The sequence below is a fragment of the Bicyclus anynana genome, chromosome 18 (assembly GCF_947172395.1).
Source record: "Bicyclus anynana chromosome 18, ilBicAnyn1.1, whole genome shotgun sequence".
In the NCBI taxonomy this organism is placed as follows: Eukaryota; Metazoa; Arthropoda; class Insecta; order Lepidoptera; family Nymphalidae; genus Bicyclus; species Bicyclus anynana.
In genome coordinates, this window is record NC_069100.1 from 1,140,751 (window position 1) to 1,168,356 (window position 27,606).

General features: G+C 37.3%; 1 protein-coding gene across 2 annotated transcripts in view; it reads left to right on the forward strand.

Moving 5' to 3' along the window:
• Positions 1 to 27,606, forward strand: part of LOC112046067 (nephrin) — a 301,409-nt gene that overhangs the window by 234,948 nt on the left and 38,855 nt on the right. For both annotated transcript variants that reach the window (XM_052886726.1, XM_052886727.1), the window contains exons 9-11: positions 828 to 964; positions 12,693 to 12,860; positions 13,897 to 14,028. In XM_052886726.1, the coding sequence (XP_052742686.1) occupies positions 828 to 964; positions 12,693 to 12,860; positions 13,897 to 14,028 (437 nt within the window). The remainder of the gene's footprint in view (positions 1 to 827; positions 965 to 12,692; positions 12,861 to 13,896; positions 14,029 to 27,606) is intronic.

Below are 27,606 nucleotides of genomic sequence, written 5' to 3' on the forward strand. Positions count from 1 at the left end.
CAGAGAACTTTGATTTATCTCGCTCTATGTTCCGAAATCTTAATTACTTTAGTAGCTTCTTTGGTCTCGCGGTTAGCTGGTTCAGCTTAAGAAATAGATTGTAGCTGTTACCTCTATATCGTGTATTCTTTTAGGTATACAACTCCACGTGAAAATGTTTTTCACAATAAGACCATAGATTTTCATAAGATAATAAGAATAATCTTTTTCACTAATCTTGCTCAAAAACACTGCCATATTACCACTCCACAGCGGGGCTCCAACTATTTCAGGCACTAGGGGCTAAAGTAATTTTGTTTTTTTTTTATTTTTGCCTGCTACGAGTACCTACTATCCAAGTACTAGCCTACTTTATAACGAAGGAGGTTTTATTCGTAGATCATCATAGGTAAGACCCTGATTTTGTGAGTGATGCAACATTAAAAAAAAGTTAAATCCGAAGGTTTTTGACGCCTCCGTGGCGCAGTGGTATGCGCGGTGGATTTACAAGACGGAGGTCCTGGGTTCGATCCCCGGCTGGGCCGATTGTGGTTTTCTTAATTGGTCCAGGTCTGGCTGGTGGTAGGTAGGCTTCGGCCGTGGCTAGTTACCACCCTACCAACAAAGACGTACCGCCAAGCGATTTAGCGTTCCGGTACGATGTCGTGTAGAAACCGAAAGGAGTGTGGATTTTCATCCTCCTCCTAATAAGTTAGCCCGCTTCCATCTTAGACTGCATCATCACTTACCATCAGGTGAGATTGTAGTCAAGGGCTAACTTGTAAAGAATTAAAAACAAAAGTTCTTTATTGAGTATCTTTTATAAATGCCTGTACCTGTTGTTCCAGAACAAGCGGACGACTGTCTGAGAGCGTGCTGTCGTTCAAGGCAGACGCGTCCGACAACAAGGCGCGCTACACGTGCGAGGCCAAGAGCGTCATGATCAGCAACACGCTCAAAGCCGAGATCGACCTCACCGTGCTCTGTGAGTATACCTCTGTTCTTCTGCGACAACGACAACGACAATTTGTCGTACAAAGATTTTTTGTTGTTTTATCTGCCGGTCAGCACGGAACCGCAATGCAATTCGTATACCTACTGACTTTCTACTTCTCATTTCTCTCTGACCTTCTTTTCAGTCCGTTCTCTTTTTTCTCTTCGAATGATAACTGCTCTAAGTGCTCTAAATTTGTGAGTACTAATTCTTCTTTGCGCACTCGTCGTGCAAAGAAGAATGCAATGTTATAAGAATTGTACAAAAGACCTTTAACTCCAAAAAGCGATGTAGGTATATCTTTTGAGAGACCTTTTTAGTGTCTGTACAAATAATCAAACTTAAAGTTTCAAAAGTGCTTGAAAATTAAGCCTCATCATTAACAACCCATATTCGGCTCACTGTTGAGCACAAGTCTCCTCTCAGAATGCAAGGGGTTATGCTAATAAATCTTCACGCTAGCCCAATGCGAATTGGCAAGAAAATTCCCAGGTATACAGATTTCCTTACGATATTTTTCCGTTACCGTTTGAGACACAAGATATTTAATTTCTTAAAATGCACACAACTGAAAAGTTAGAGGTGCATGCCCCGGACTGGAATCGAACCTACGCCCTCCGAATTGAAGGGGCTGTCAAGATATTACTGTTGAAATAGTATTTTTTTATTTTTAATGATACGAAATACGGCCTAGACTTACTGTTAGACGACGAACTTATCCATATATACTCAGAGGCACAAAAATCCGCCCACTTTAATATACTCGCGTCATATTAAACTGGGCGGATAACGGCCTCTGAGTATATTCCGGTAACTGATCGAAGGCGCCTTACCTATACATTCAGTACTGGCTACACTATACCTGTTACATAGAGTAACTCTGGAGGTAGTAAACTCTCACTGCGTAACTACTTCAAAAGTATTTCAGATATTAAACCACATAATTCCCATCGTATTAATATTAAATTCACGGGCGGTGGAGTATCCGTCCGCCATTTTGACTTCAAGAGAACCCTTTAAAGGGTAACGTTTGAGGGTTAAAACGGAATGTACACACAATTTCACAGCCCTTCGCCAAATTCGCAAATCCTTCACCTACTGAACGGGGGATGTCAAAGAGCTGAACTTTTTGTAGCGCAATTCATAGGAGGTAGCGATTTTACTGAAGGGAAAACTTGTTTAGCCGCGTTGGATACTTTTTGGCAGGGAAAAATCTTGTGGGATCGGGTCATGTTCATGACGACGCGCAGTGTGCTGCGGTTTAGGCACTTTTTAACCCCCGATGCAAAAATAGGGGTGTTATAAATATGACGTGTCTGCCTGTCTGTCTGTCTGTGGCACCATAGCATATTCGCAGTCTCTATAATTGCAATTTTTTGCTACGAACACAACGCCGCGGTTTCGTCTGCATGGAAAGTGACTCTTTCTAATAACGCTTTCCCTACATTCTACCTCAGTGAAAAGTTGTTGGAAACTATCCTGATTACTTTTACTATAATACCTGTTAAATTGCATAAATCTGTAAAGTAGTTTTTGAAAAAATATCAAATATATTTGCAATACTTTTGAAATGGTTGGAAAAGTCCGTGATAGCCCAGTGGATATTACCTCTGCCTCTGTGTAGATTCGAATCCGGTCCGGGGCATGCACCTCCAACTTTTCAGTTATGTGCATTTTAAAAATTAAATATCACATGTCGCAAACGGTAATGAAAAAACATCGGGAGGAAACATGCATACCAGAAAATTTTCTGGATTCTCTGCGTGTATGAAATCTGCCAATCCGCTTTGGGTCAGCGTGGTGGACTAAGGCCTAACCCCTCTCATCCTGAGAAGAGCCTCGAGCTCAGCAGTGAGCCGATTATGGGTTAATAATGATGATGATTTTTGAAATAAAACTTCTTTACGCTCTTGACTTGAGGAGTAAGCTGACGAAAGCATGATAAAAGCGTTACGAAAAGTGTAATCTTCCGACACGAACGGACGTTGAGAGGAAGACGTAGGTGTGATTATAAAAAAAGAAACAGTTACCGGTATCTCTGTGGGACAAGAGAGAGAGAGTCTGAAGCGTATCGTATTTTCTTTATTTTTTATTTTGTAAAATTTACCCCTATTAACTTGTTCCAAGCGTAAATCTTTGCTTTCTTATTGTTTATTAAAGAAAACTCCCGCGTCCCCACGGGCAAACACGGGGAAACGTCCACGGGCTTATAAATACAACTCATAACACTGATACACATATCCAAGACAGTGAAAAGTCATTACAAGTATTTAACTCAACTCAACTTGGGCAGCGTATTGCTAGAAACGCATGTATGCTTTTCTTACGAGGTTTTATTTAATAATAATTTGTTGTGATAATAACAACAACAATAACAAAGTCACAGGATAAGTTTTGTATTTATAAAATACTTTTATATTAAAATATGAGGCTACAATTTTATAAAAATGTTTTTTTTTTTTTCAGTGTAAACTCTACTTACATTACGTTTATATTGAGGTGATGAAAGCGAAGATTTCATTTTGTATCTAGGTTATAAGTATTAAAATAAATATATACACAGTGGCGTGCACTTCATAGATGCAAAAACGCACTGCATACCCAAAAAACTTAATATAAACCTATGTTGGACCACAAAATACATAGTTGGACAAGGAATTTTCCAATTTTTACTTATAGTGCATAAGCTAGTTAAACTCCTTATGCACGCCACTGGATATACAACAAACACACGCACGTACTATAATTTATTATCTCTTTAGATTTTTTTCTGTTTAATTTGTTTACTTTATTTTTTGTAGCAATAACGTAATATTTTTAACAGCCTGCAACATGTTTTCTGATCCATCATATAAACATTAAACATCAATATTCAGGTATTTTTACTAAAAATATATTATTAAATACGTATATTTTAGTGGGTGAGTGATGGGTCCAACTGTGTAGTTCTTTGCAAACTAATATCAGTGTCGTCGGAATACTTTTTCCTCGCCGATTTTGCCCTCAAAGGAGGTCAAAGGAGCCCGCGATACTTTTGTGGGGCCGCTCGATTAGTGGCGCGGAATTGAGTTGCTTGACTCACACTTGTTTGGAACTGAATTAACCTGCTTTTGACCTCGGTACTAACTGGCGCCCGTGACTTCGTTCACTCAATAAAAAAATATAACATATCGCCAAGGGATTTAGCGTTCCGGTACGATGTCGTGTACAAACCAAAAGGGGTGTGGAATTTCATCCTTCTACTAACAAATGAGCCCGCTTTCTTCTTAGACTGCATCATCACTTACCATCAGGTGAGATTGCAGTCAAGGGCTAACTTGTAAAGAATAAAAAAAAAACTTGTCAGACTATAATTACTACTACTTGATGGCGTTATTAAAACACGGCTCAAACTCACGTGACACAACGTCGAAGTAAGCTGTTTTGCCCGACCAGCTCATGATTAAGGGCCCCGTATACCGTGTCAAGTGTTTTAATATGAATAACACTCATGATATTCTTCATTTAGGTAGTCTCTATCTCAAGTGCTTCTAATTTTATTTAAAGTACAGACATTCGTGTCCTCCACTCTCGTTATACTTAAGATTACTTTTCTAAACCTGATTTTGGAAAAAAATCTTTGGACATGAAATCAGAGATTAGATAATTTCACAAGAGTAGCTTAAAGCGCTTTTTTACAGCGGAGTCTTAAAAAGACTGAAAGCAAAGTAATCAGTCAGACAAGGTAACTTAATTAGAAGAAAAGCTTTGGAAAATTCCTCCGGCAACGCTAAATAACGATGTAATTATTTATTACACTTTTGAGTTCATAATTGGATTATGAAACGTTCATAAAAATATTTGCTAAGAGAAAAAATTCTTAAACGAAAGCAAAAGCTGGTTACACATGTATGGATTTTTTATACTAAGTAAACACTATACCTACTGCGATCTCACTTGGTGATAAGTGACTACTGTGTATGAAGTTAGCTTAATGGAAACTCAACTCATTTAAAAAAAACAGAAATCAAAATTGGATTTAAGAGACGGTTTTAAAAAATAAGTACAAAAAAAATCTCAAGACAAAAGCAAACATTGAGGAAAGTAGCTTTATTGTGATACTAGCGGATGCTTGCGACTTCGTCCGCGTGAAATTTAGTTTTTCACAAATCCCTCGGGAACCATGGATTTTACTGGGATGAAAAGTGTTTATTGAGAGTAAAATCTCATCTTCCAATCCAAATTTCAGCTAAATCGGTTCAGTAGTTTCGCCGTTAAAGAGTAACAAACGTCCAAACAAACACCCATACAAACTTTCGCGTTTATAATATTATATTGTGATTGTAATTATGATATAAGATGCAGTCTAAGAAATTATTTCTAAAGGTAAATGACTTGACACTGAAACTTTAATTAAAAAATACAAATTGATATAAAGAAGCTTTAAAAAAACGATAATTTTAAGTAAACATGCGAAAACATCAAAAAAACGTAATCAATATATAAAAATAGAAAATCATCATTATCGACCCATATTCGGCTCACTATTGAGCACGATTCTCCTCTCAAAATAAGAGGGGTTAGGCTAAATAGTCCACCACGTTGGCCCAATGAGGTTTTTTTTTAATATTGTAAGAAATAGAAAATATTATGTTGCAATTTTAGTTCTACACCAAGCAGTAGGTAATCCAATTAAAAACATCTAAAAAGTCGTCTAAAATATTAATTGTTCAGCTGCACTGAGAATATGATAATCTTGCCCACATATATTCGGCAAATGTTTTTTGTTTTAAATCCATAAAGATAACATACATCATAGCTTTCAAAGCTTCAACTCAAGCGTACAAAGTAAAGAATCCACCCAAAGCTCGTATAATGCTATAATATTCGGAAGTTTGTAAGCTAAACTTTTCCTCGAGCACCTGACTTTAAAACCGTTCACCGACAATTTTTACCGACGACAATAAATTTTGTTTACCGAAGTTATGTAAGTTCTTCCTTCCCCAAACACAATTGGATAGGGTTACCAATGTCGGTGTTCTAATACGGTGTCTTTCGGAAAATTAACCGATCATTGACATGGTTGTACATTGCAACTTTATTTAGCTGTACAAAAACTTTATTCGTAGCATATCTTACGTGGATAACCATTAATTCGAAGAAATTAAGAGGAGAATTACATCAGGAATAGATTTGGTTTGTTGTAAGTTTTAAGTTAACCATAGTTATAGACTTTTTCATTATATATCTTTCATATAGTTTTCTTAATAACTATCGGTAATCCTTGTATGTACCGTGAACATACAAGGTTTCACCTGAAAACCAGAGCCACAGCTCGCTGTGGTATCGTGCTGAGGTGGATACCTTTTTTGTCCACGACCATACAGATTTATGTATATTCTGTTTGTTACTTTTATTACTTCTGTGTGGCCAAATAAAAATATATTCTATTCTATTCTATTCTAAATCGGTGACTAAATTAAATCAGTAATAGCTAGACGCTTCGGTACTATAATAGACGGAGAGCCAGCGACAGCCAGACCTTCGTCATTTTATAAAAGCTGCAAGTTTGTCAGCTCATGCTCCTACTATAGATGAGTAGCGAAACCTACTATGGTGTTTAGACCGTGGTGGCTTTGGGTAAAAACTTTGACATTTGTTTTTTTTTCTCATTAGCCAAAAATATTACAAAAAAAAAAAACAGAGAAAGAGAGCTAAAGCACAGACATACTTAACTTATACCTATTTCTAAAGGAGACGTCTGATAATGCCAGATCAGTCCTTATTAGGGACTATTACTACCTAAGTCTATCACTACAAAAATAGACCCCCCGACGCAAAAACGTCTGTCTGCATGTCAGTCTGTGTGTAGCATCATAGCTCCCGAACGGATAAAGCGATTTCAATTTACTTTTCTTTGTATCAAAGGTGACTTATGGGCGAGTGTTCTTAGGCATGTTTGATAAAAATCGGTTGAGCCGTTTAAAAGTTGTGGGGGTTGAAAGTGGGGAAGAATAACCGTGGTGCAAATATACTCGAGTGGGGTCTCAAATGAAAGCGCACTGAAAGAGAATATTGATGATTTATTCGAGAAGTACCCACACCCTCCGGAATCCGAGGGTGTAGGTTCGAATCCAGTACGGGGCATGCACCTCCAACTTTTCAGTTGTGTGCATTTTAAGATATTAAATATCACGTGTCTCAAACGGTGAAGGAAACCTGTATACCAGAGAATTTCTTAATTCTCTGCGTATATGAAGTCTGCCAATCCGCATTGGGCCAGTGTGGTTTACTATTGGCCTAACCCCTCTCATTCTGAGAGGAGACTCGAGCTCAGCAGTGAGCCGTATATAGGTTGATAACGTACGTACGTATTCGAGAAGAGAGGTAATTAATAATTTCACGAACTTCGGAGGTTTTTAGTATTAGTTATTGAAAAAGTGAACTAAAATCCACATATTCACAATCTAATCCACAGCTGTTAGTGTGATAATAAAAAAAAACTATTTTCACGCACTTAGTTGATTAAAGGTCGGCGAATGGAGCATAGGGACGCTCCGTGGAAACCATTCCGAGCTGTCAATCAAAGTTTTTTGGTTTGGAGTGCTTTTCATCGGCATGAAAACAACCAAATCTGCTATTCGTAAATCCGTATGCGGCTTTCTGAACCGTGCTATTGATATGGGGGATTAATAACAGTGTTTGATAAATCTGACAATGGTATTTTAAATTTTTATGTGTATTATGTCTAATCATATTCGGCTCACTGCTGAGCTCGAGTCTCCTCTCAGAATGAGAGGGGTTAGGCCAAGGTCCACCACGCAGGCCCAATGCGGATTGGCAGACTTCACACATGCAGATAATTAAGAAAATTCTCTGATAAGCAGGTTTCCTCACGATGTCTTTCCTTCACCGTCTGAGACACGTTATATTTAATATGTCTAATAATCTATACTGATATTATTAAGAAGTAAAGTTTGTAAGGTTGTCTCTCTGAATCTGTACCTACTGAACCGATTTTTAAAATTATTTTACCAATACTATTTATGAGTCGAATTCTGTTCCCACGGGATTAAACCCATATTCCCACGGGAACGCGAACTACGCGGGTGAAACCGCCTAGCGTCGGCTAGTAGTTATATAAATCGTAAAAGTTTGTTCTTTCGTCACCTTAATGTTTGTTGAAACGCGCTAATCTCTGTAATTACCAGTCAATTGTAAAAATGTTTTTTGTATATGATAGCCAGATTTATGAAAAGTGGCATGGGCTTTTATAGGGACAGGGTGGGGGCATAAAATATGTGAACCATATTTAATTGTTCTAAGCTTATTAGTGAAATTTATTTTCATTAATACAAGGACAAGTCAATTATAATTATTATTAGGTGTGAAATGACTAGTGATTTATACCCTCATTTTTAATTTGTTTGTTGGTAAACATTACTCATCAAGAAAGGCTGTAGTATGATCAAAACTTTTCAGCTGCCCGTCGTACTCCTAAGACAGGCCGTTAAAATTAAAATAGGCTGGTTATAGTTATGATAATCTCGCTTGTTCCCTCAACTTAACGTAAAATATGTGTATCAATATAAAATTTCCCTCACCTGGCAACCCTGATTCCGCGCCATTGTCACTTTAGGTGAAAAGTTTGCAAAGAGTGCTTTCTTAGGCAAAATACTCGTCCATATATCTGCGCCGAAGTTTGGACATGAGTGAAAAATAGGCGACGCGTCCCGGTGTTACAGTCGAATCGAATAACCCATTTAGGGCAAATCCCTTTACACACATCCCGGGCTTACGGGGTCGGATTTAACCGGATATACGACTAGAGGATAGCCCCCGATGGACCCGCTTTTTATTGACGTTGGATCGTTGTATTAGAGCTTATCAATCAATCAATCAATCAATCAACGTAGAAACTGTGGTTGACAATGATTGAATACATTGATTGCAGGTGCATGCTATATACTCATAGTATAGGTTAGTAACAACTTTTAATACCTAATTGATACAAGTTGGGAGGAAGGTAGTTTATCAAAAGTTGTTACTAACCAGATGTTTTTTTTTACTATTGCTTAATTAATAGTTATACAACTTAACAATCACAATGTCTACAAATTGCGTGGTAAATTGTCTATTTCCGACGCTCAGAAATTTTCATTACCTGGTAACCCAGTTAGCTACCAGAATCAAGAATTTTCCTAAGTAAAAAAATTGAGAGTCTCATCAAAATGAAGCTACTCACGGAAAATTGACTTCTCTCTATTTGTAAATATCTCATTAATTTATTAGTTAATGATGTTAGCTATCATCCTGTAGAGTGTGTCGTGCTATTTATTGAACACACTGTATAAGTGTATAAACGATATTCTCTTTCCTTCCAATTAATCCGAAAGACTGGGCTAGGAGTAACTTTAACAATAGTCCATCGGGCGAATTTGAACCTATGATCACTGCGTGCTAAGTCCGGTCCTCTTACTCTTTAGCTATTGGGGCTTTACCTACTTACCTCGCTTAAACCGCTAAGATATCTTCATTTTCAAGATATTCATTTAGAAGGTAGTAGGTCAAAACTAGCCTTTAAATATAAACCCTTGCCACCAAAGCTAAGCTAAGCTATCAACACTGAGCGATCCTATAGACCCACATGAGCACATATCAATATAGCATAGACCTATCTAAAGACTATTCTATGAAATTCATAGAACTCTTACACTAGCCACGGTTCTATGAATTTCTTTTCTATTCCAATCAAAGAAAAGAAAATGAAAAGTAAGCGAGTTTTTACTTTGAACATAGTTTCAAACCAATCCCAAGTTGGAAAACGGAATACGGAACCTTTAAGCTAAGAATCTGACTTTCGCATAATCAATTTGCGGTCATACAAAAGTCTTTTCTGGATTTTTATAATGTTATATTCAAGAAAAATCGATTCAGTTGAACTTTTCAATGAATTCTTTGGAAATAATCCTTTGGAATAAGAATGGTAACTTTGTACCAATTCTGGCCAATTGTGGGTTTGAAACTCGACTCTTATATAAAAGTTTAAGGTGTTAGTCACATTAAATAGAGCGGAGCGGAAGCGGTAGCGATTTTAATTTTTTTATATTATTTAATATTAGTGTAATATTATAAAGGCGAAAGTAAGTGTGTGTGAAAGTATGTAAGTGTGTTAGTGTGTAAGTATGTTTGTTCCTTTTTTACGCTGCAGCTACTGAAGCGATTTGGCTGAAGTTTAGAATGGAAATAGACTTTACTCTGGATTAACACATAGGCTACTTTTCATTCCGGGAAAATCTATGGTTCCCGCGGGATTTGTGACAAACTGCATTCCACGCGGACGAAATTGCGGGCGTTCACTAGTTTCATCATGTATCTAATTGATTACGATTTGTACAGTTAATGTTACCTAAAGGCGTGATAAATTCAGGAATACTCGTAATATGTCCTCTCTAATCTGTAATGCTTTTTAAATATCAATCAGAGACCATCATCATCATCATCAGCCTATTTTAAAGGCCTACTACTAGGCCTCCCTCCGCATAGGACCCAACTCCAGGCTGAAAATTTCTAGAAAAAAAGGAAAGCTCAGTATTTTATAGACTGACCCAGGACTCCAACCCAGGACCTCAAGATATGAGGTCACATGGACTAATCACTGAACCAACGAGGCATTTAAAAAAATATAGCCTACGTATTCCCTAATCCTTTCAATCTCGAGATAACTTCTAAGAAAAAATCTCATTTAAAAGAAAGGCTAATATAAAATTCATGATCTAAAATGAATTACCTATTCCCGGAATAAGTGTTTCGCTGTTTCACTGAACATTCACGAAATTATAACTTATGGAAAAGAGTTACTCAGTTTATTTTGTAGAGTAGTTTAGTGTCCTCTTTTCTGACTCATATTGATATAAAAAAAACGAATTTGAAGATACCTGAGTGCCTAGTGGCAGTTTGATACTGTTACTATCGCGTTAACGTAAACGCGAATTTCTAAGGAATTGAAACAGCGCCATCTATACTACAGCCTTTCTTGATGAATACTGTTTACCAACAAACAAATTAAAAATGAGGGTATAAATCACTAGTCATTTCACACCAATAATAATTATAATTAACTTGGTTTTAAATTAATGAAAATAATTCTGCTGTAAGGGCCAGGCTTAATAAAACACAGGTTTACTTGTTAAAAACCGCTTAAAACGGGAACGTATATGGTGACGGTTAGGCGCTAGGCGTAAAAGTCGTTGGTTTGTATGTTTAAATGCCTGTCAAAGAATGACGTATGCTGTCACCATATACGCTGCGTTTTTGCCTCTTTATTGTAAAGCACAGATTAAATAACAAGTGTAGTATTTGCGTCGCTAACATCTGCTTAATAAGCTTAAAGCAATTAGATATGGGTTATATATTTTATATTACATTTTATAAACAAATCATACATATGATTTGTTTATAAAATGTATTTTAATTATTAAAATAATTAAGTCATTTCTAATTTCTTTGTTTGTAAACGGTATTCATCAAGAAAGGCTGTAGTATAGTGGCACTACTGCACAACTGTTCAGTCAAAAAATCCCATATAAATTCGCGTTTACGTTAACGCGATAGTAACAGTATGAAAATATTGAAAACTCCCACTAGGCACACTGTAGGCTCAGGCTAGGCTTTACTTGTATTACATTGCCGCAAAACTGAGAAATAGGACTGCACGGGTATGAAGTCGAGCGCGCGGGGCATCGCTACCCCCTCCCGGCCCGCGAGGACCATCGAGAGTTACGAACGAATTTGCAAGCTATAAAAATCATGCCCTCGGTAGTCGGGAGCAAACTGTACGCTTGGTGGAGTAGGCTCCTTAATCTGTAATACTTTTAGATATTAAAAAGAGATACAGTGTACGTTTTTCCTCGTTCGTTCAATCTCGAGATCGCTTCTAAGAAAAATTCTCATTTAAAAGAAAGGATGATATAAAATTCATGATCTAAAAGGAATTATTCCCGGAGCCATGATGTTTCGCTGTACGTTCACGAAATTACAAATCAAAGTATATAAAAACGTTGCTAAACGTGAGTTTTTAATATTTAATCAACTTACAAAAGTTCCTGATTCTTAGTCGTTTTTCTTTTATATGTACTTACAAGCCCCAGACTTCGTTATCAACCCATATTCGGCTTACTGCTGAGCTCGAGTCTCCTCTCAGAATGAGATAGGTTAAGCCGATAGTCCACCACGCTGGCTCAGACTTTACACACACAGAGAATTAAGAAAACTCTCTGGTATGCAGGTTTCCTCACAATGTTTTCCTTTACCGTCTGAGACACATGATATTTAATTTCTTAAAAAATGGAATAATTCATTGAAAAATGTAGCTAACATTGTTGAAAACAATATAAATCAATTTTAACCGACTTCAAAAAAAGAAGGAAACTCAATTGTCTTTCAATGTTTGTTACCTCATAACTTCGCCGTTTATTAACCAATTTTAAAAATTCTTTCTTTGTTTAAAAATTTACGATTGGTAACATTTAATTTCAAGGAAATCGGTTTAGGAATAGAATGTTAAAATCTAAATAACTGAAATACGTCTTTTTTGCAGTTGCCTGCGATTTCGAAAACTTTAACCATGACTTTATATGTATTTTATATCATAAAAACTACTCCTAATTAACGTACTTTTATTACGTGTAATATATATATAAATATGATGATGACGCTGACGATGCCCCTTCGTCCCCAGTCGCCCCCCTCCACGTGACAATCTCCGGCCCCTCGGAAGCGCGCGTGGGAGACCCCGTGCCCCTCAGCTGCAGCACCGCCCCCTCCAACCCCGCCGCAGACATCAAGTGGCTGGTGTTGGGCAAACACCATCGAGACGCCAGCAACAGGACCTTTATATCTCCTGAAGGTATTTTACATTTTTCTAGTGTAACATTTTTAGAGTTCCGTACCCAAAGGGTAAAACCCTTTTACTACGAGTATTTCGACGACCTCCGTAGCGCAGTGGTATGTGCGGTGGATTTACAAGACGGAGGTCCTGGGTTCGATCCCCAGCTGGGCCGGTTGAGATTTTCTTAATTGCTCCAGGTCTCGTTGGTGGGATGCTTCGGCCGTGGCTAGTTGCCACCCTACCGACAAAGACGTACCGCCAAACAGTTTAGCGTTCCGATACGATGTCGTGTAGAAACCGAAAGCCGTGTGGATTTTCATCCTCCTCCCGTTAGTTAGCCCGCTTCCATCTTAGATTGCATCATCACTTACCATCAGGTGAGATTGTAGTCGAGGGCTAACTTGTAAAGAATAAAAAAAAAACCCCAGCATTAAAAAAACCGATATAAATTATCTGACAGGAAAAAATTAAAAAAAAGCTAAATAAAATTACTTGGTCACTCTACGGTTTTACGGTGGCGAATCTTCCACTTTAGTGTTATCCATTATTTATTGAGCACCCTGTATAATAGATTAAATAGGTTCCCGCTTGCCCATAATCTCATCTGATGACAAGGTTAGTTTATGTTTGGCGTAAGAGCGGTTTCAGACTAGCGTATACGCGCGTATGAGCTCGTTTTTGGATTGTGCACTTAGGCTTTTGGCACACGCTCAACTCGTACGAGCGTAACGCGAAACGCGAGCCGCTTGTATGTTTCTTCATCAGAATCCATGTTGATACTGTCACGACATTACCCCCCGGTGACGCCGCTGAGGTCCCATAAGGAGCCTACGACACTTACACAATCAGAAAAAAATAAAAAAAACTGTCATGACACCACCGGTTCGAGCGAACACGCCGAAATATGCCGGTTTACGCGAGTCCGGTATTTTGAAGCGGCTGAAACGACTCTATACGCGCAAAAAATTACACTAGTCTGAAATCACTCTAAGGTAAAACGCGCTTGGCTTATGACTGAACTTGTGTGCTTATGTATAATGGTTATCTTCTCCAGGTGGCTGGATCACCACGTCCAACATAACGGTGGTGGTGGAACCGAACCGGCGCTCCGTGGTCGTGGTCTGCCACGGCATCAATGGTCAGCTGACGGAGAATGTGGTGGCCACACACACCATTAACGTGCTATGTGAGTATATGTTGTCTGTACACTAATCTCCATTGAGACCGTAAGCGATTGATAGAATCTCTATTACTTACGTAATACGTAAAAATTAGCTATGAGATTGTAATCTTTACTTTTATACTTTTTGGTTCTGACCACAATTGAGATTGGAAAGGAGGGTGAGATTTGGTAGAATTTATTTATTTAGTATTCTTTAAAGAAGAATTTAAAAAAATACTCTTATACTTTTTCTATTATAAATTTTCGCAGTCCGGTGGGAAGTTTTTTTTTTATTTTATTTTATTTTATTGAGGGCTTACAAACAACATCATAGTACACAATCATATTATCATAATAGTAATATAAATAAAAATTATAACTATGACACCAGCTTCGGAAACCACAGATATATATATATACAATACTATAAAGTAGACTACTACGTACCTAAATATTTAAGTTATAGACTATAGCATATTAAAATACATACCAACTTCGCTTTGTAATATTAATTTATTGGAAATTTGGGTAAATAGGATAATAATAGGTAAAATAAGGTGAATAACATTATTTGTTTTTAATTCTATTTATTATATTGGTCAAACTCATTGAGAGTTAGGCTACCGGAAATAACCCAAATTTTCAAATTGGGTAATTTGGGTAAATTCAAGTCACGCGCTTTAAAATCAGCAGCCTTGCGCCGTGTGTTGGTAATTTACGGACCCGTCGATATGGGTTATATATGTGACGGACATGTCCACTCGTCTGTAATATACCGATACGCGGTCGCTTTAACGGCTTTACGTGCTCTGCGGGGCACGGGCGTGTAACGAACTTGCGAATGCTGACGTGCTCTCCGGGGCACGGGGTTGTAATCAACTTACCTAAGTTTAGTATTGAGAAGTTGTCTACAAGCAATTTAAATAAATACTAATATTATAAAGAGGTGATATTTGATTGATTTATCTGAATTGAGTAAGCTCTGAATGTACTGGATTGATTTAACCAATCATCATCATCATCAACCCATATTTGCCTCACTGCTAAACTCGAGTCTCCTCTCAGAATGAGAGGGGTTAGGCCAATAGTCCACCACGATGGCCCAATGCGGATTGGCAGATTTCGCACACGCAGAGAATTAAGAAAAATCTCTGGTATGCAAGTTTTTTCACGATGTTTTTCCTTCACCGTTTGAGACACGTGATATTTAATTTCTTAAAATGCACATAACCGAAAAGTTGGAGGTGCATACCCTGGACCGGATTCGAACCCACACCCTCCGGAATTGGAGATTTAACCAATACAAAGCTTTATTATTAGGGAGTAACATTAAGATATTATATCCTCGTATCGTATCCCACGAACTAACATAACCCCACAATCAGTATGATTTCGGGGATTTGTAATCATAGCCACTGTATACCACACGGCAAAAATTTGTGATTCTTTTAAGGGCAATTGCATACGTTTTTATAATAAACTGCCACCTGAAGCCAATGGAATGTCTCTCAATAACTACAAAGTGTTTATTAAACGCAAGCTTTTAGGAAAATCTTACTATAGTGTTAATGATTATATAAATGATAAAAAAGCTTGGTGTTGAACTGTATTATACGACTGTGTGCTTAGTTTCAAATAAGTTTGTAAAATGGTGGTAAACAAAAAAATAAACCTTGGCTGAGTTTGTTGTGGGCTCTTCTCGGACCAAAGCGCCGTTTGGAACCCTCGTAACTTTAATTTTAAGTTATCGACTATTATTTACCACCATTAGATTAAATTTAATTATGACATAATCCTGACATTTCAAAAGTGCTTGTAAACTAAGCCTAAATAAAATAAACGAATTTTGATATTATGTTAATTTCTAAATTTTATATTTCGTAGCTATTGGCCTTATCCCTCTCATTCTGAGAGGAGACTCGAGCTCAGCAGTGAGCCTAATATGGGTTGATGACGAATATTTCGTATCACACTGGGGTCTCATATAACAACTTTATGTGTTATGTATGAGATAGTAATACGTTGTCTTAAACAGTTTTTATTTTAGTTTTCGTAAAAAATAATTAAAATCAAAACTCTAGAACAAAACCACAAAACAGTACTGGTCTATTTACTCTGCAGGTATTTGTTTTTAAAGTCGTATTTTTTTAAAACAATTTCTCATTCCACACACATACATAACAAACTAAATAAAACAACTCCCTCCGTCTTTCAAATTCGCGAGTTTTCGCTCAAATATATTTTTCCCGAGAATTTTTTTCGGAAAAATCTCCTTTCCAATCACGTTCAGCAGTTTCCACAGGGAAAACAAACAGGGGCCAAAGCGGTTAGAACAAAGATGTATGAAAAACTACCGACATAGTGTTTCAGCACATTCACTCTTTGTATGGAGCGTTTGCTTCATAACTTAGCGGCATTTGTTTTACTTTTTAGGCATTTATTTGGTCTAATGGTCGACGAGTGGTCGAAATTTCAACATAATTCATTTTACTCTACTAGTGGTCATCCAGGATTTCGTCTATATTACTTTTATTAATTGCAGTCAGTAAAATGACAAGTGCAACTGTGAATGTTACTTTTTTATTAGTAAAATTAATCCTCTGACTACACGTAAAGTTATGTTTTTCACAAATACCTCAGAAACCATGGATTTTTGCAGAAGTAGCCTTTATTTCCCTCTATAACCTCCTCCATCTTCCAGTGCCATTTCGTTTCAGCTATTCCAGAGCTGCTCGAAAAAAAAGGCAGACAAATATTAAAAAAAAGAATTAGTTTTCCGCGATGAAGAGTAGCCTATGTGTTAATCCAGAGTAAAATCCAGAGCACAGACATTGACATTGACAGAGTACAAACTTTCATCCCCTGTTTTATCCCCTTGGGGGGTAGAATTGATCACAATCCCTTCCTTAGCGGAAGCCTATGTCATAATATCTACCTGCATGCTAAATTTCAGCCCGATCCGTCCAGTGGTTTGGGCTGTGCGTTCATAGATCACTATGTTAGTCATTCAGTCAGTTACCTTTTGAGTTATATTTGTTTGCAGTTTTAGCAGTTAAATTATACTAACTTATGTTAATCTAGGTGAAGGCTAAGTTTTGTCTTACAAAAACCTGATAAAATAAAATAGCCAAAATTAGGATAGTTGCTCATATTTATATAAAATCCGATGATTAAACGTAAGACAATCTGAAATGTGACTATTTGTACCACGTACGAAGTCATGGGCGTCCCTAGAAGCATAATAAAGTGTACTAACGTACAGAATAGTCAGTAAAGCTCCCCAAAGTTTTATTATGAATGAAAGTCTCGCAGCCAATGTCCGCTCATCCAATAAACCAGCGTCGACTAAATCTCGCTGTGTAAGGTGACCGCTGGCCAACTGTACATTAACAGCGCCCACGTGACCGGCAACCGAATGCGCCCATCACGGCGTGGGCACGCCCACGAGTCGCGTCGACTTTGGACGACGATTTAGCAAAATAGCGGCTATATTTTGTGATAATTCTAAATTATGATACTAGGAAATGGATTGCAGTTGTGTTTTACTATGCATATAATGTAATGGGCATCTATCTATCTACTTATATTGAGAAGAAAGTAGAAATCGATTGTCTGTATTATTAACTAGCCGACGCCCGCGACTTCGTCCGCGTGAAACTCGATGTAAACTTTCAAGTACCCCTATCCTACCGCTACCCTACCCCTACCCAACACCTACCCAACCCCTAGCCTATCTCTACCCCTAACCTACTCCAACCTACCCCTACCCAACTTTTCTGGTAGATTTTTTACACCTTGTGTCCGAAAATCCCAAATATCTTACGGAACCCTATTTTTTCCAAAATAAAATTAAGCCTATGTTACTTGTGGATAATGTAGCTTTTGAATGGTGAAAGAATTTTTAAAACCGGTCCAGTAGTTTTTGAGCCTATTCTTTACAATCAAACAAACAAACAAACAAACATACAAACAAAGTTTTATTCTTTATATATTAGTATAGATATATATTAGTATAGATAAAGTTGACAAGAATTTTAAAATTTTTAATATCAAGTTTTAAATCTATTTTCTGTCTATCCTACTGTCCATTAGATATATTCTTATTATCTATATAAAAACCACATTAAGTCACTTTTTTCCTTGGTTTCTACATGTGGAGAATTTGCCTCGATTTGTGGGGAATTAAAAAAATGGGCATTGCCAACGCTATTTCTGACGTTCTTTTAAAACAAATTTTGCATTGAAATACATACAAAAGCCGACAAAAAAACACTATTTTTAGTTTAAAAACTAAGAGAGCGTATAAACAACCGCTCGTCCGCGCCGAATTATCATATTCCCCGCATTTTCCGCATTTCCCAACATGGCGTCCACGAGCTAACGTGGATTTGACGTATTTTAAAGTGCTATTTTCAGTTGTACGAGGAGTATGAGTAAATGGAACATCTAATTTAGTATTACGTGATCTGTATACATACAACAGTGCCGTGATAGACCAGTGGATATGACCTCTGCCTCCGATTCCGGAGGGTGTGGGTTCGAATCCAGTCCAGTGCCTGCACCTCCAACTTTTCAGTTGTGTGCATTTTAAGAAATAAAATATCACGTGTCTCAAACGGTGAAGGAAAACATCGTGAGGAAACCTTCATACCAGAGAATTTAGAAAATTCTCAGGTTTATAGAATTTAGAAAAATATCTGGTAAAAATTGTGTGTGTGAAGTTTACCATTCCGCATTGGGCCAGCGTGGTGGACTATTGGCCTAACCCCTCTCATTCTGAGAGGAGACTCGAGCTCGATGATGATGATACATACAACAGCATGATAGTATAGTAGATATGACCTCTTATGTCGTGACGGGTAGCAGCGATAGTGATTGTACCATTATTTTGTGGCAGAGGAAACACCTCGAGCAGGTCCCAGGACTTTGGAAGTACGTTTAAAGGATCCTTTCAGAATGCTAGGACATGTTTTCCATGCCCACACCAAACAATTTATGATAAACAATTACAGTACAAAATATTATTGCACAAAATCACTGACGCGACTGGCAGCGTGACGGTGTCTATGCTGTCTAACAAACAACTGAGCTCCAGTCATCGAATAGCCTCTTTTTATACTAACCTTCCCTCCACATTAACTCGGATGTCTGATGATGATGATCTCTCTCGGAACTCGAGAGAACGATAGTTCGAATTCGGTCCGAAGCATGCACCTCCAACTTTCAGTTAAATGCATTTTAAGAAAATACATTTCACGTGTCTTAAACAGTAAAGGAAAAACATTATGAGAATACCTCTGCGTACCTGAGAATGTGTGTAAAATATCATATTATTTTTTGAGATCGTGATGATCTATCTCTAGATCTACTGCACCAATATTGAAAATTCTTGTACCAAGCTGCGTTATTTATGAGTGGTATAGATTATGTTTTATCCTTGTATTTCCACGGGAACGAGAGCTGGGCAGGCGAAACTGCGGGGCGTTGGCTAATTATTACTTTATCCATATGTAGGCGACACTACCCTCTGTAGTTCTGTTTTTCTATGTCCCAAATACTTACGAGTAACATAAATAACACTAAAAGTGCACTAAAATGAGCACAAAGTAATTCCCCCCCTACTTGATAGTAATTTTCCTGCATACATTCCATTACCCAGTACCCTCGCGCTAGGAGATTAAACCGCGAGTGTTACTTAGTCTACATCACCACTATTTACAGTCGGTTAAATTCACTTAACTGATACTATCTAAGGTAATTGTTAAAGTGAAAAGATGCGAAGTGCAAGGAAATAGAACGTATAAGCGTATAGTTTAGTGTATCAAAGTGCAAATTGAACACGAAACTCAAAAAACGCACTTTAATAGACACCTATACATCATCATCATCATATCAGCCGATGGACGTCCACTGCAGGACATAGGCCTTTTGTAGGGACTTCCAAACATCACGATACTGAGCCTGCATTCAGCGAATCCCTGCGACTCGCTTGATGTTGTCAGTCCACCTGGTGGGGGGTCGTCCAACACTGCGCTTACTAGTGCGGGGTCACCATTCTAGCACTCTCACTCCACTTTTATATGGATCGCAAAAAAGATACCTATTACAGAGCATTTTTTTGCGAATTCGGCAAACGTTTTTTTTGTCGAGAATGAAAAAAGAGTGTGTGAGAGCGAGTCACACACACACTGCGTGTGTGAAGGCAGCTCTGAAATGGTTGAAACGAAATGGCATTGGCAGGTGTAGGTTGTTGAGGAAAATAAAGGCTACTCTTTATTCCTCAAAAAATCCATAATTTCTGAGGGATTTGTGAAAAACAAAAATTTACAGCTTTACATAGACGAAATTGTGGATAGCCACTCATTATCAACCCATCATACTCGGCTCACTCTTGAGCTCGAGTCTCCTCTCAGAATCAGAGGGGTTAGGTCAATAGTCCACCACGCGGATTGGTAGACTTCACACACGCAGAGAATAAAGAAAATTCTCTGGTATGCAGGTTTCCTCACGATGTTTTCCTTCACCGTTTGAGACACGTCATATTTAAATTCTTAAAATGAACACAACTGAAAAGTTGGAGGTGCATGCCCCGGACCGGATTCGAACTTTCGGCTTATCAGCTTTTGTAGAAAGACCACGGTGTGGGTATCACAGGATTCGCTGTATAAAATATTTTCGGGCAAAAGAGAAATGATTTTTCCAACATTTAATTCATTAAAGGCGGAAGCGTGTTCTTGTAGTACACGGTAATGAAGACATGAAAAGCCTTTGATCTTCTGCTTTACCAGCGTTTAAGCGTTCTGCAAGCGCAAACTTGTTATCAGCACTGACATTAATCATATTTTTGTGGCGCGGTACGAAATGTAAGAGATAGCGTTTTATGAATAAGATTATCAACCCATGTTCGGCTCACTGCTGAGCTCAAGTTTCCTCTGAGAATAAGAGGGGTTGGACCAAATAGTCCACCACGCTGGCCCAATGCGGATTGGCAATTGTAGGCAAGGCGATAAATCTTTGTGTAACCTTCTTGCATTATGTTGTTGTAAAACTCCGGTGTGTCTATTAATTATACTCATTTCCTTCTATGTATACACTACGACCAAATATCAAAAATCCCCATTATGATGACATCGTTTCAGAATCCATTATAAGCGCTACTTATGTTAGAATACATACAACAATGTGATTGTAATAATCAATATGATATTGAGCGTGATAGCCCATTTGACCTCTGCCTCCGATTCCCGATGGTGTGTGTTTGAATCTGGTCTGGGGCATGTGCCTTTCAGTTGTGTGCATTTTAAGAAATTAAATATCACGTGTCTCAAACAGTGAAGGAAAGACATCGTGAGTAAACTTGCATACCAGGTATCTGGTATTCGTAAACAGTGTTGTTGTTATAAATCGCTGTAACTTATAACTCGGGGCAAGCGAATCAAGCATGAACCAGCAAAAAGAAGCATTCAGAATGGAATAGATCGGAAACATGTGCTTCGGTACAAGAAGCGGGTGATGACCTTTCTATTTCATATGTACAAATGACTTGCTCGAAATTACAACGATTTATAGTTACTAATAAAAAAGACTATATAAAAGCCATTCATTCAATTTCAACCTAAAATATACTAAAATAGAAAATTCGTTTTTAAAATTCCATTAAAAAATTATCACATACGTATATTCGAAATTACGGTTTCATCAAATATGTGAGAAATAATAAATTTTATAAACTAAATTAAGAAGAATTCCCTTTGACCCCAAGTTTTCACAATTTTCGACCCCTATTACTTTTTTTGTGACAAAATTAAGCCAAATTCATTCTCTAACGATCTATCCATCTAAGTACCAAAATACAATTTGTGTCAAAGAGTGGATAATTTATTATTAACTTTTATTTCAATTTACTACCCTCAGAAATAAAAATATATACAAAGTTATTAAACAATTAATACAAACCAACTTTAGTAAAAAAAACTATCTGAATTGAATTGCTAGAGCAAAGAATTTTAAACCTTAGCCACAACACTGTTTATAAATGCTTATCCAAGCATATGGACGACACACGGTATCTAGATAAATTAACCTCCGCGGGTCTACTCTATCGATTCAGACAAACCAAACATCACTTGACTCCCAAATGAGTTGGGCGCCGTTGCTGAAAAAGCTCAAACTACTGGCTAGTGGTTTAGGGCTGCCTCAATGTTTGAATTAATTGGAAATAACATGAGGTCCTGAGTTCTATTCTGGGTCGGGCATTTTTCTTCGTCTAAGAATACTCAGTGGCATCCTAGAGTAAAGTTGGTGAGAGTAACACGTTAAGTCGTCAGTATCGGTTATTGTTTAATGATCGTTACAGAGTAATACATCATCATCACCATTAAATCCCTATAAGAGGCTTAAAAAAGTAGATGATGGACTATAGAAATAAAAAGAAATACGTAAAAGTGTTATAATCGTTACAGAATCAAACATTCTCATCATCTTCATTGATCATCATCAGAAACCCGTCCGCAATATAAGCGTGGTGGGTTTTTACTCATATTTCCTATAAGGACGAAGGCCTTACAGGCTTTTAAAACAAACCGATAGTAAGGTATAAAAATACGTTTAATGTCCAAATTTCTAGGTTAACTAGCAGCTCTATTGAATCGATTGACCAATCCAAACGCCGCTTGACTCCCTAATGAGCCAATGCTGAAAAAGCTCAAGCGCTAGGGCTGCCACAACAGTGGAGCAATTAATTCGCGCGCCGTCCGCACACTCATTAATGTAATGAGGCGGACGTGCCGCCGCGGCAGCCCTGGGTGTGTTACACTGTCGACATTGATTTTCAGTTTTAACCCCGTACAAAGAGAGGTTATTTAAGTTTGATTTGTTTGTCTGTTTGTAACATCGTATCTTCTAAATTATGAACCGATCAGTGTGAGCTGATTCGTATCCTACCAGAGAGGCATTGCATATGCAGGTTTCCTCGCGATGTTTTTCCTTCACCGTTTGAGAGTCGTGGTATTAAATTTCATAAAATGCAGACAACTGAAAAGTTCCGACCTGCCCTGGACCGTGTTCGAATCCACTCGCTCCGAATCGAAGGCAAAGGTCATACCCATTGGGCTATCAGGCTTAGTTTGATCCTTTTAAAACCTCAAAATTGGAAGGTAGATTTTACTAAATAGAGTCATGAAACTCAACGGTTGCATTTATATTGCAAGGCGAGAGAAATTCAACATTTCAGTTCGACGTCACACTCTGAGCTTTGAGCTCGGCTATATCATATTATACGCAAAGTTTAAGAAGCAATAAAGGGCCAATTATCCACGGTTGAACGGGGAACAGACCTTTGGGCGTTAGGCCGTCTCCACACGCTTCAACAAATCGGGTTAAAGATTGAATCGATATCGGTGACAGAGACAGAGAATACAAGATTTAACCTGCACCAGAGAGAGATGGCGGTATTTAATTAAAACGCACAGAGGCTCGAGGCCCGGGCAAGAATTAAATATTACTAATGTTGTTGTTTTAATTTGTTCGAGTTGTTTTTTAAGGGTTTTAACAAAGACTTGTACATTTGTTAACCGATTTCGAAAAAGGATTAGATTCGTATATATAACAAAACTTTTCAATAAAACCAGTTATCTGATTTAGATTTATTTATTTTATTAGGATAACCAACAGCTGTTAAAATGTCACATGTTAATAATTTACATTGGAATAAATATACTAGTAGTTATTGCATAGCTAATTATAGGTTGTCACAGCATTCGTTATGTCAATACTACAGTTGTCAAAAATCGATGAATGTCAAATTAAACAATGCAAAGAAAAAATGTCAGACTACAATAAACTAAAAGCAATAAAAATAAAAAACAAGTTAAATATTAAAAACAAGAAAATTATATCAAAAATTAAAAAAAAATACATTTTTAAAGATTACAATACAATTACAATTATGTTATTACTATTTTTACATGACGTCATTATAAGTCAATTATTAATTAAAAGTCAATCATTATTGGATGTCAGATGAGGCCAGGGCCATATTTAAATGTATAATTTTCAGGGAATGATTGTCATGATAGCCCAGTGGATATGACCTCTGCCTCTGATTCCGGAGGGTGTGGGTTCGAATCCGGTCCGGGGCCTGCACCTCCAACTTTTCAGTTGTGTGCATTTTAAGAAATTAAATATCACGTGTCTCAATCGGTGAAGGAAAATATCGTGAGGAAACCTGCATACCAGAGAATTATCTTAATTCTCTGCGTGTGTGAAGTCTACCAATCCGCATTGGGCCAGCGTGGTGGACTATTGGCCTAACCCCTCTCATTCTGAGAGGAGACTCGAGCTCAGCAGTGAGCCGAATATGGGTTGATGACGATTGTCATGAAGAAAATCATCAAACGTATTGTCGTCGTAAATGTGTTTTAAATCATTGTTTATGCAACGGCAGGTCCAAAACGACCTTGGGAATTGTTATGAATATTCATATAAGTTAATTTAAAATAAAAGTTACTTCGACCTAAAAAGCTTTACTTATCACCATAATAACATAATCTGACGTTTCAAAAGTGCTTGAATTTTGAATTTGAAATTGGGATCTGTAAAAAGTTTCCTACTATGTTTAGTTATCAACATGGACCTATTTTAATTGCCTTGTTTTCCGAATCAAGAGAGGGATGAATATCTTAGCATTCCATGGATTCACGGTGCGGATGCCAAATCCATCATGTTGGCAGAGAAAAACTGCGAGCATATCCCGGACTTATGATCAATGGATGTAGGGTTAAGAAATTCCGTGTCAGTTAACTTGCACTCCCCTTCTCCGCTCATGTTGTTCTCCCTGCCTAGGCAAACTTTGTAAGATCCTACTAGAGCAGCTTTCGATATCCGTTCTTATATAGAACTTGGTGCAGTTTTATAGAGGTTAGGTCTTTAAGCAAGATACAGAGAGATTTTGCTGGTAATCCTCTCGCATCTCTTCATCATCATAAACAACAACCCATATTCGGCTCAAGAAGCTGCTGCTGAGTTCAAGTCTCCTCTCAGTTGGAATCCATGAAGTTGGAGGTGCATTCCCCGGACCGGATTCAAACCCACACCCTCCGGAATCGGAGGCAGAGGTCATATCCACCGGGCTATCACGGTTCCCGCATCTGCTTCTAGAAATTGAAAAAAATACTGTGTAATTCTTAGTCAGTATTAAAGAGTATTGTCACACCCCGTGCCCCGCAGAGCACGTTAAGTCGTCGGTCCCGATCAGTATCATTAACATCTAATAGCGATCGTAAAGGCGGAATCATATTTGTCTGACGTGTCGTGTCGTGCGGCACATCAGTACCCATCACGACATATCACAACACATAAGTGTAAACGTTACCATACAAAATGTATGATACCGATTCTGTTCTGATGCGCCACGACACGACACGCCAGACAAATATAAATCCGCCTTTAACAGAGTCTGATATTCACAAGGTTTCACCTGAAAACCAGCGCCACAGCTCGCTGTGGCATTGTGCTGAGGTGGATACCTGTTTTGTCCACGACCAGATATTTGTATGTTCTGTTTGTTTATTTTATTTTATTTTATTACTCGTGAATAGACAAATAAAGATATATTCTATTCTATTCTATTCTATATTATTACCCAATTCGCATTAGGGCAGAGTGGTGGGTTAAAGCTCCAAATCCCACCTTTGTGATAGGAAGACTTGCCCTGTAGTGGCATTAAAAGCAGCTAATGATGTTGTAACAATCTACAGGAAGAAAATTTTTTTAGTGCGGATATTTTTATATTTTGTACATAAACAAAATTTAATGATCACGTATTTTTTCTTTTTTTTTTTAACTCAAAAATAACAAAATTATCGTTAGCTAAAGTTATTTACTTTTGAACAGAATTTTAGGGTCACCCTAAAGGGTGCGTTTATTTTATTTTCGTTTGATACCTAAAGAACGTCACCAGATCACTTTTAAGCTGAATATATCTTGTTTAGTAATAATATGTACATTATTTTGTTATTTTAGAGACATAAATTAAAAAAAAAATTACATAAAATGTATCGAACTGTTTGTAGATTTATATTCTATTAATGATACAGAACCACGAAAAAAAATATCCGCACTAAAGACCGAATCACCCTGTATATACAATATAGTCTCAAATAACACCTCAAACCTCGAAGCTTAGATGCCAGCTTAAAGCCATTCTTATTAAAGATTACCATAGTGCTCCTAATCCGATTAACTAAGATGATGGCAACTGGATAATTAGAGCGAGAGCAAACAAACGACTAATATTCAATTAGGGGGAAATAGGAATTAGGGGGGTAAGGCTAACCACAATCGAACGACAGATTGATATTACGGGATTATATTATTAATACTAGTCACTAATAATGTAAAGGTACTTACTCTATTCACTAACTTTAAGTAACTTTACTAGATATTATATATGAACTAGCTGATGCCGCGTTGTTTCACCCGCGTGGTTCTCGTTCCCGTAGGAGTACGAGGATAATATATAGCCTATAGCCTTCCTCGATGAACGGGCTATCTAACACTGAAAGAATTTTTCACCAGTAGTTCCTGAGATTAGCGCGTTCAATCAAACAAACAAACTCTTCAGCTTTATATATTAGTATAGACTTTTATTGTAAGTCAGTGATTTCGTATTCACAATTACACAATTCCATTGTGATTTTTGTTAACAATTGGCTTTATGAAATACAAAGATGTGGTTGTTATTGATTTGATGTTAATTATGTTAGGTGGCTAAAAGACTAAAGTTAGTGAATAGGCCAGCAGATATTCAATACGCAAATAAATCAAGCCGCCAGCCTTTTCTATATTTCTCATTAATATTAATTTTGGTAGATAAAGACCCGCATTAAATTGAAATAATACTTCAAAATTAAGTGGCATTGAACTAATTAACTAAATGCACTTATCAGAATGTAAATAGGTATAATATGTATGCAAATATTTAATTACAATATAATTAACTTACTCTTTTATGACTACTCTAAACACAATATTACACATACATAAAAAACTCAGAAATCAGAAAGCTCTGTTAATAAAGATTTTTAGGTAATGTAAATGTGTGTATTCAGCAAACATTTTTAGTTGATGTATTATTAATTCAGAAGCCTATCTTGCACGTGTAGGCAGCCTAAGCTTACATTGTTCCCATTATAATGATTACAGTGCTACAGCGGCGTTTTGTTCAAACATCGCGTTGTTTAGACAGCCTTATTTATCCTAATATACTTATTACTGTATTCTGTACTAGATATTTTCTAAGAATATAACTATTTGGGTTTTCTCTAATATTCCACACTAGACAACGCCCCACGGTTTTACTCGCTTAGTTCCCGTCCCAGTGACAATACCGGTATAAAATGTAGCCTATGGTACTCACAAATAACGTGACTTTCTAATGGTAAAAGAATTTTCTAAATCGGATCAGTATTATATTACCTACAACACCACAAACTTTACATCTCTATAATATTAGTATTAAGTTAGATGCTTTTTTCGCACAATCCAAATCCAATTAATACCTAGTTTTTATGTAAAACGCGACAAGCAAAGGTACATACATAC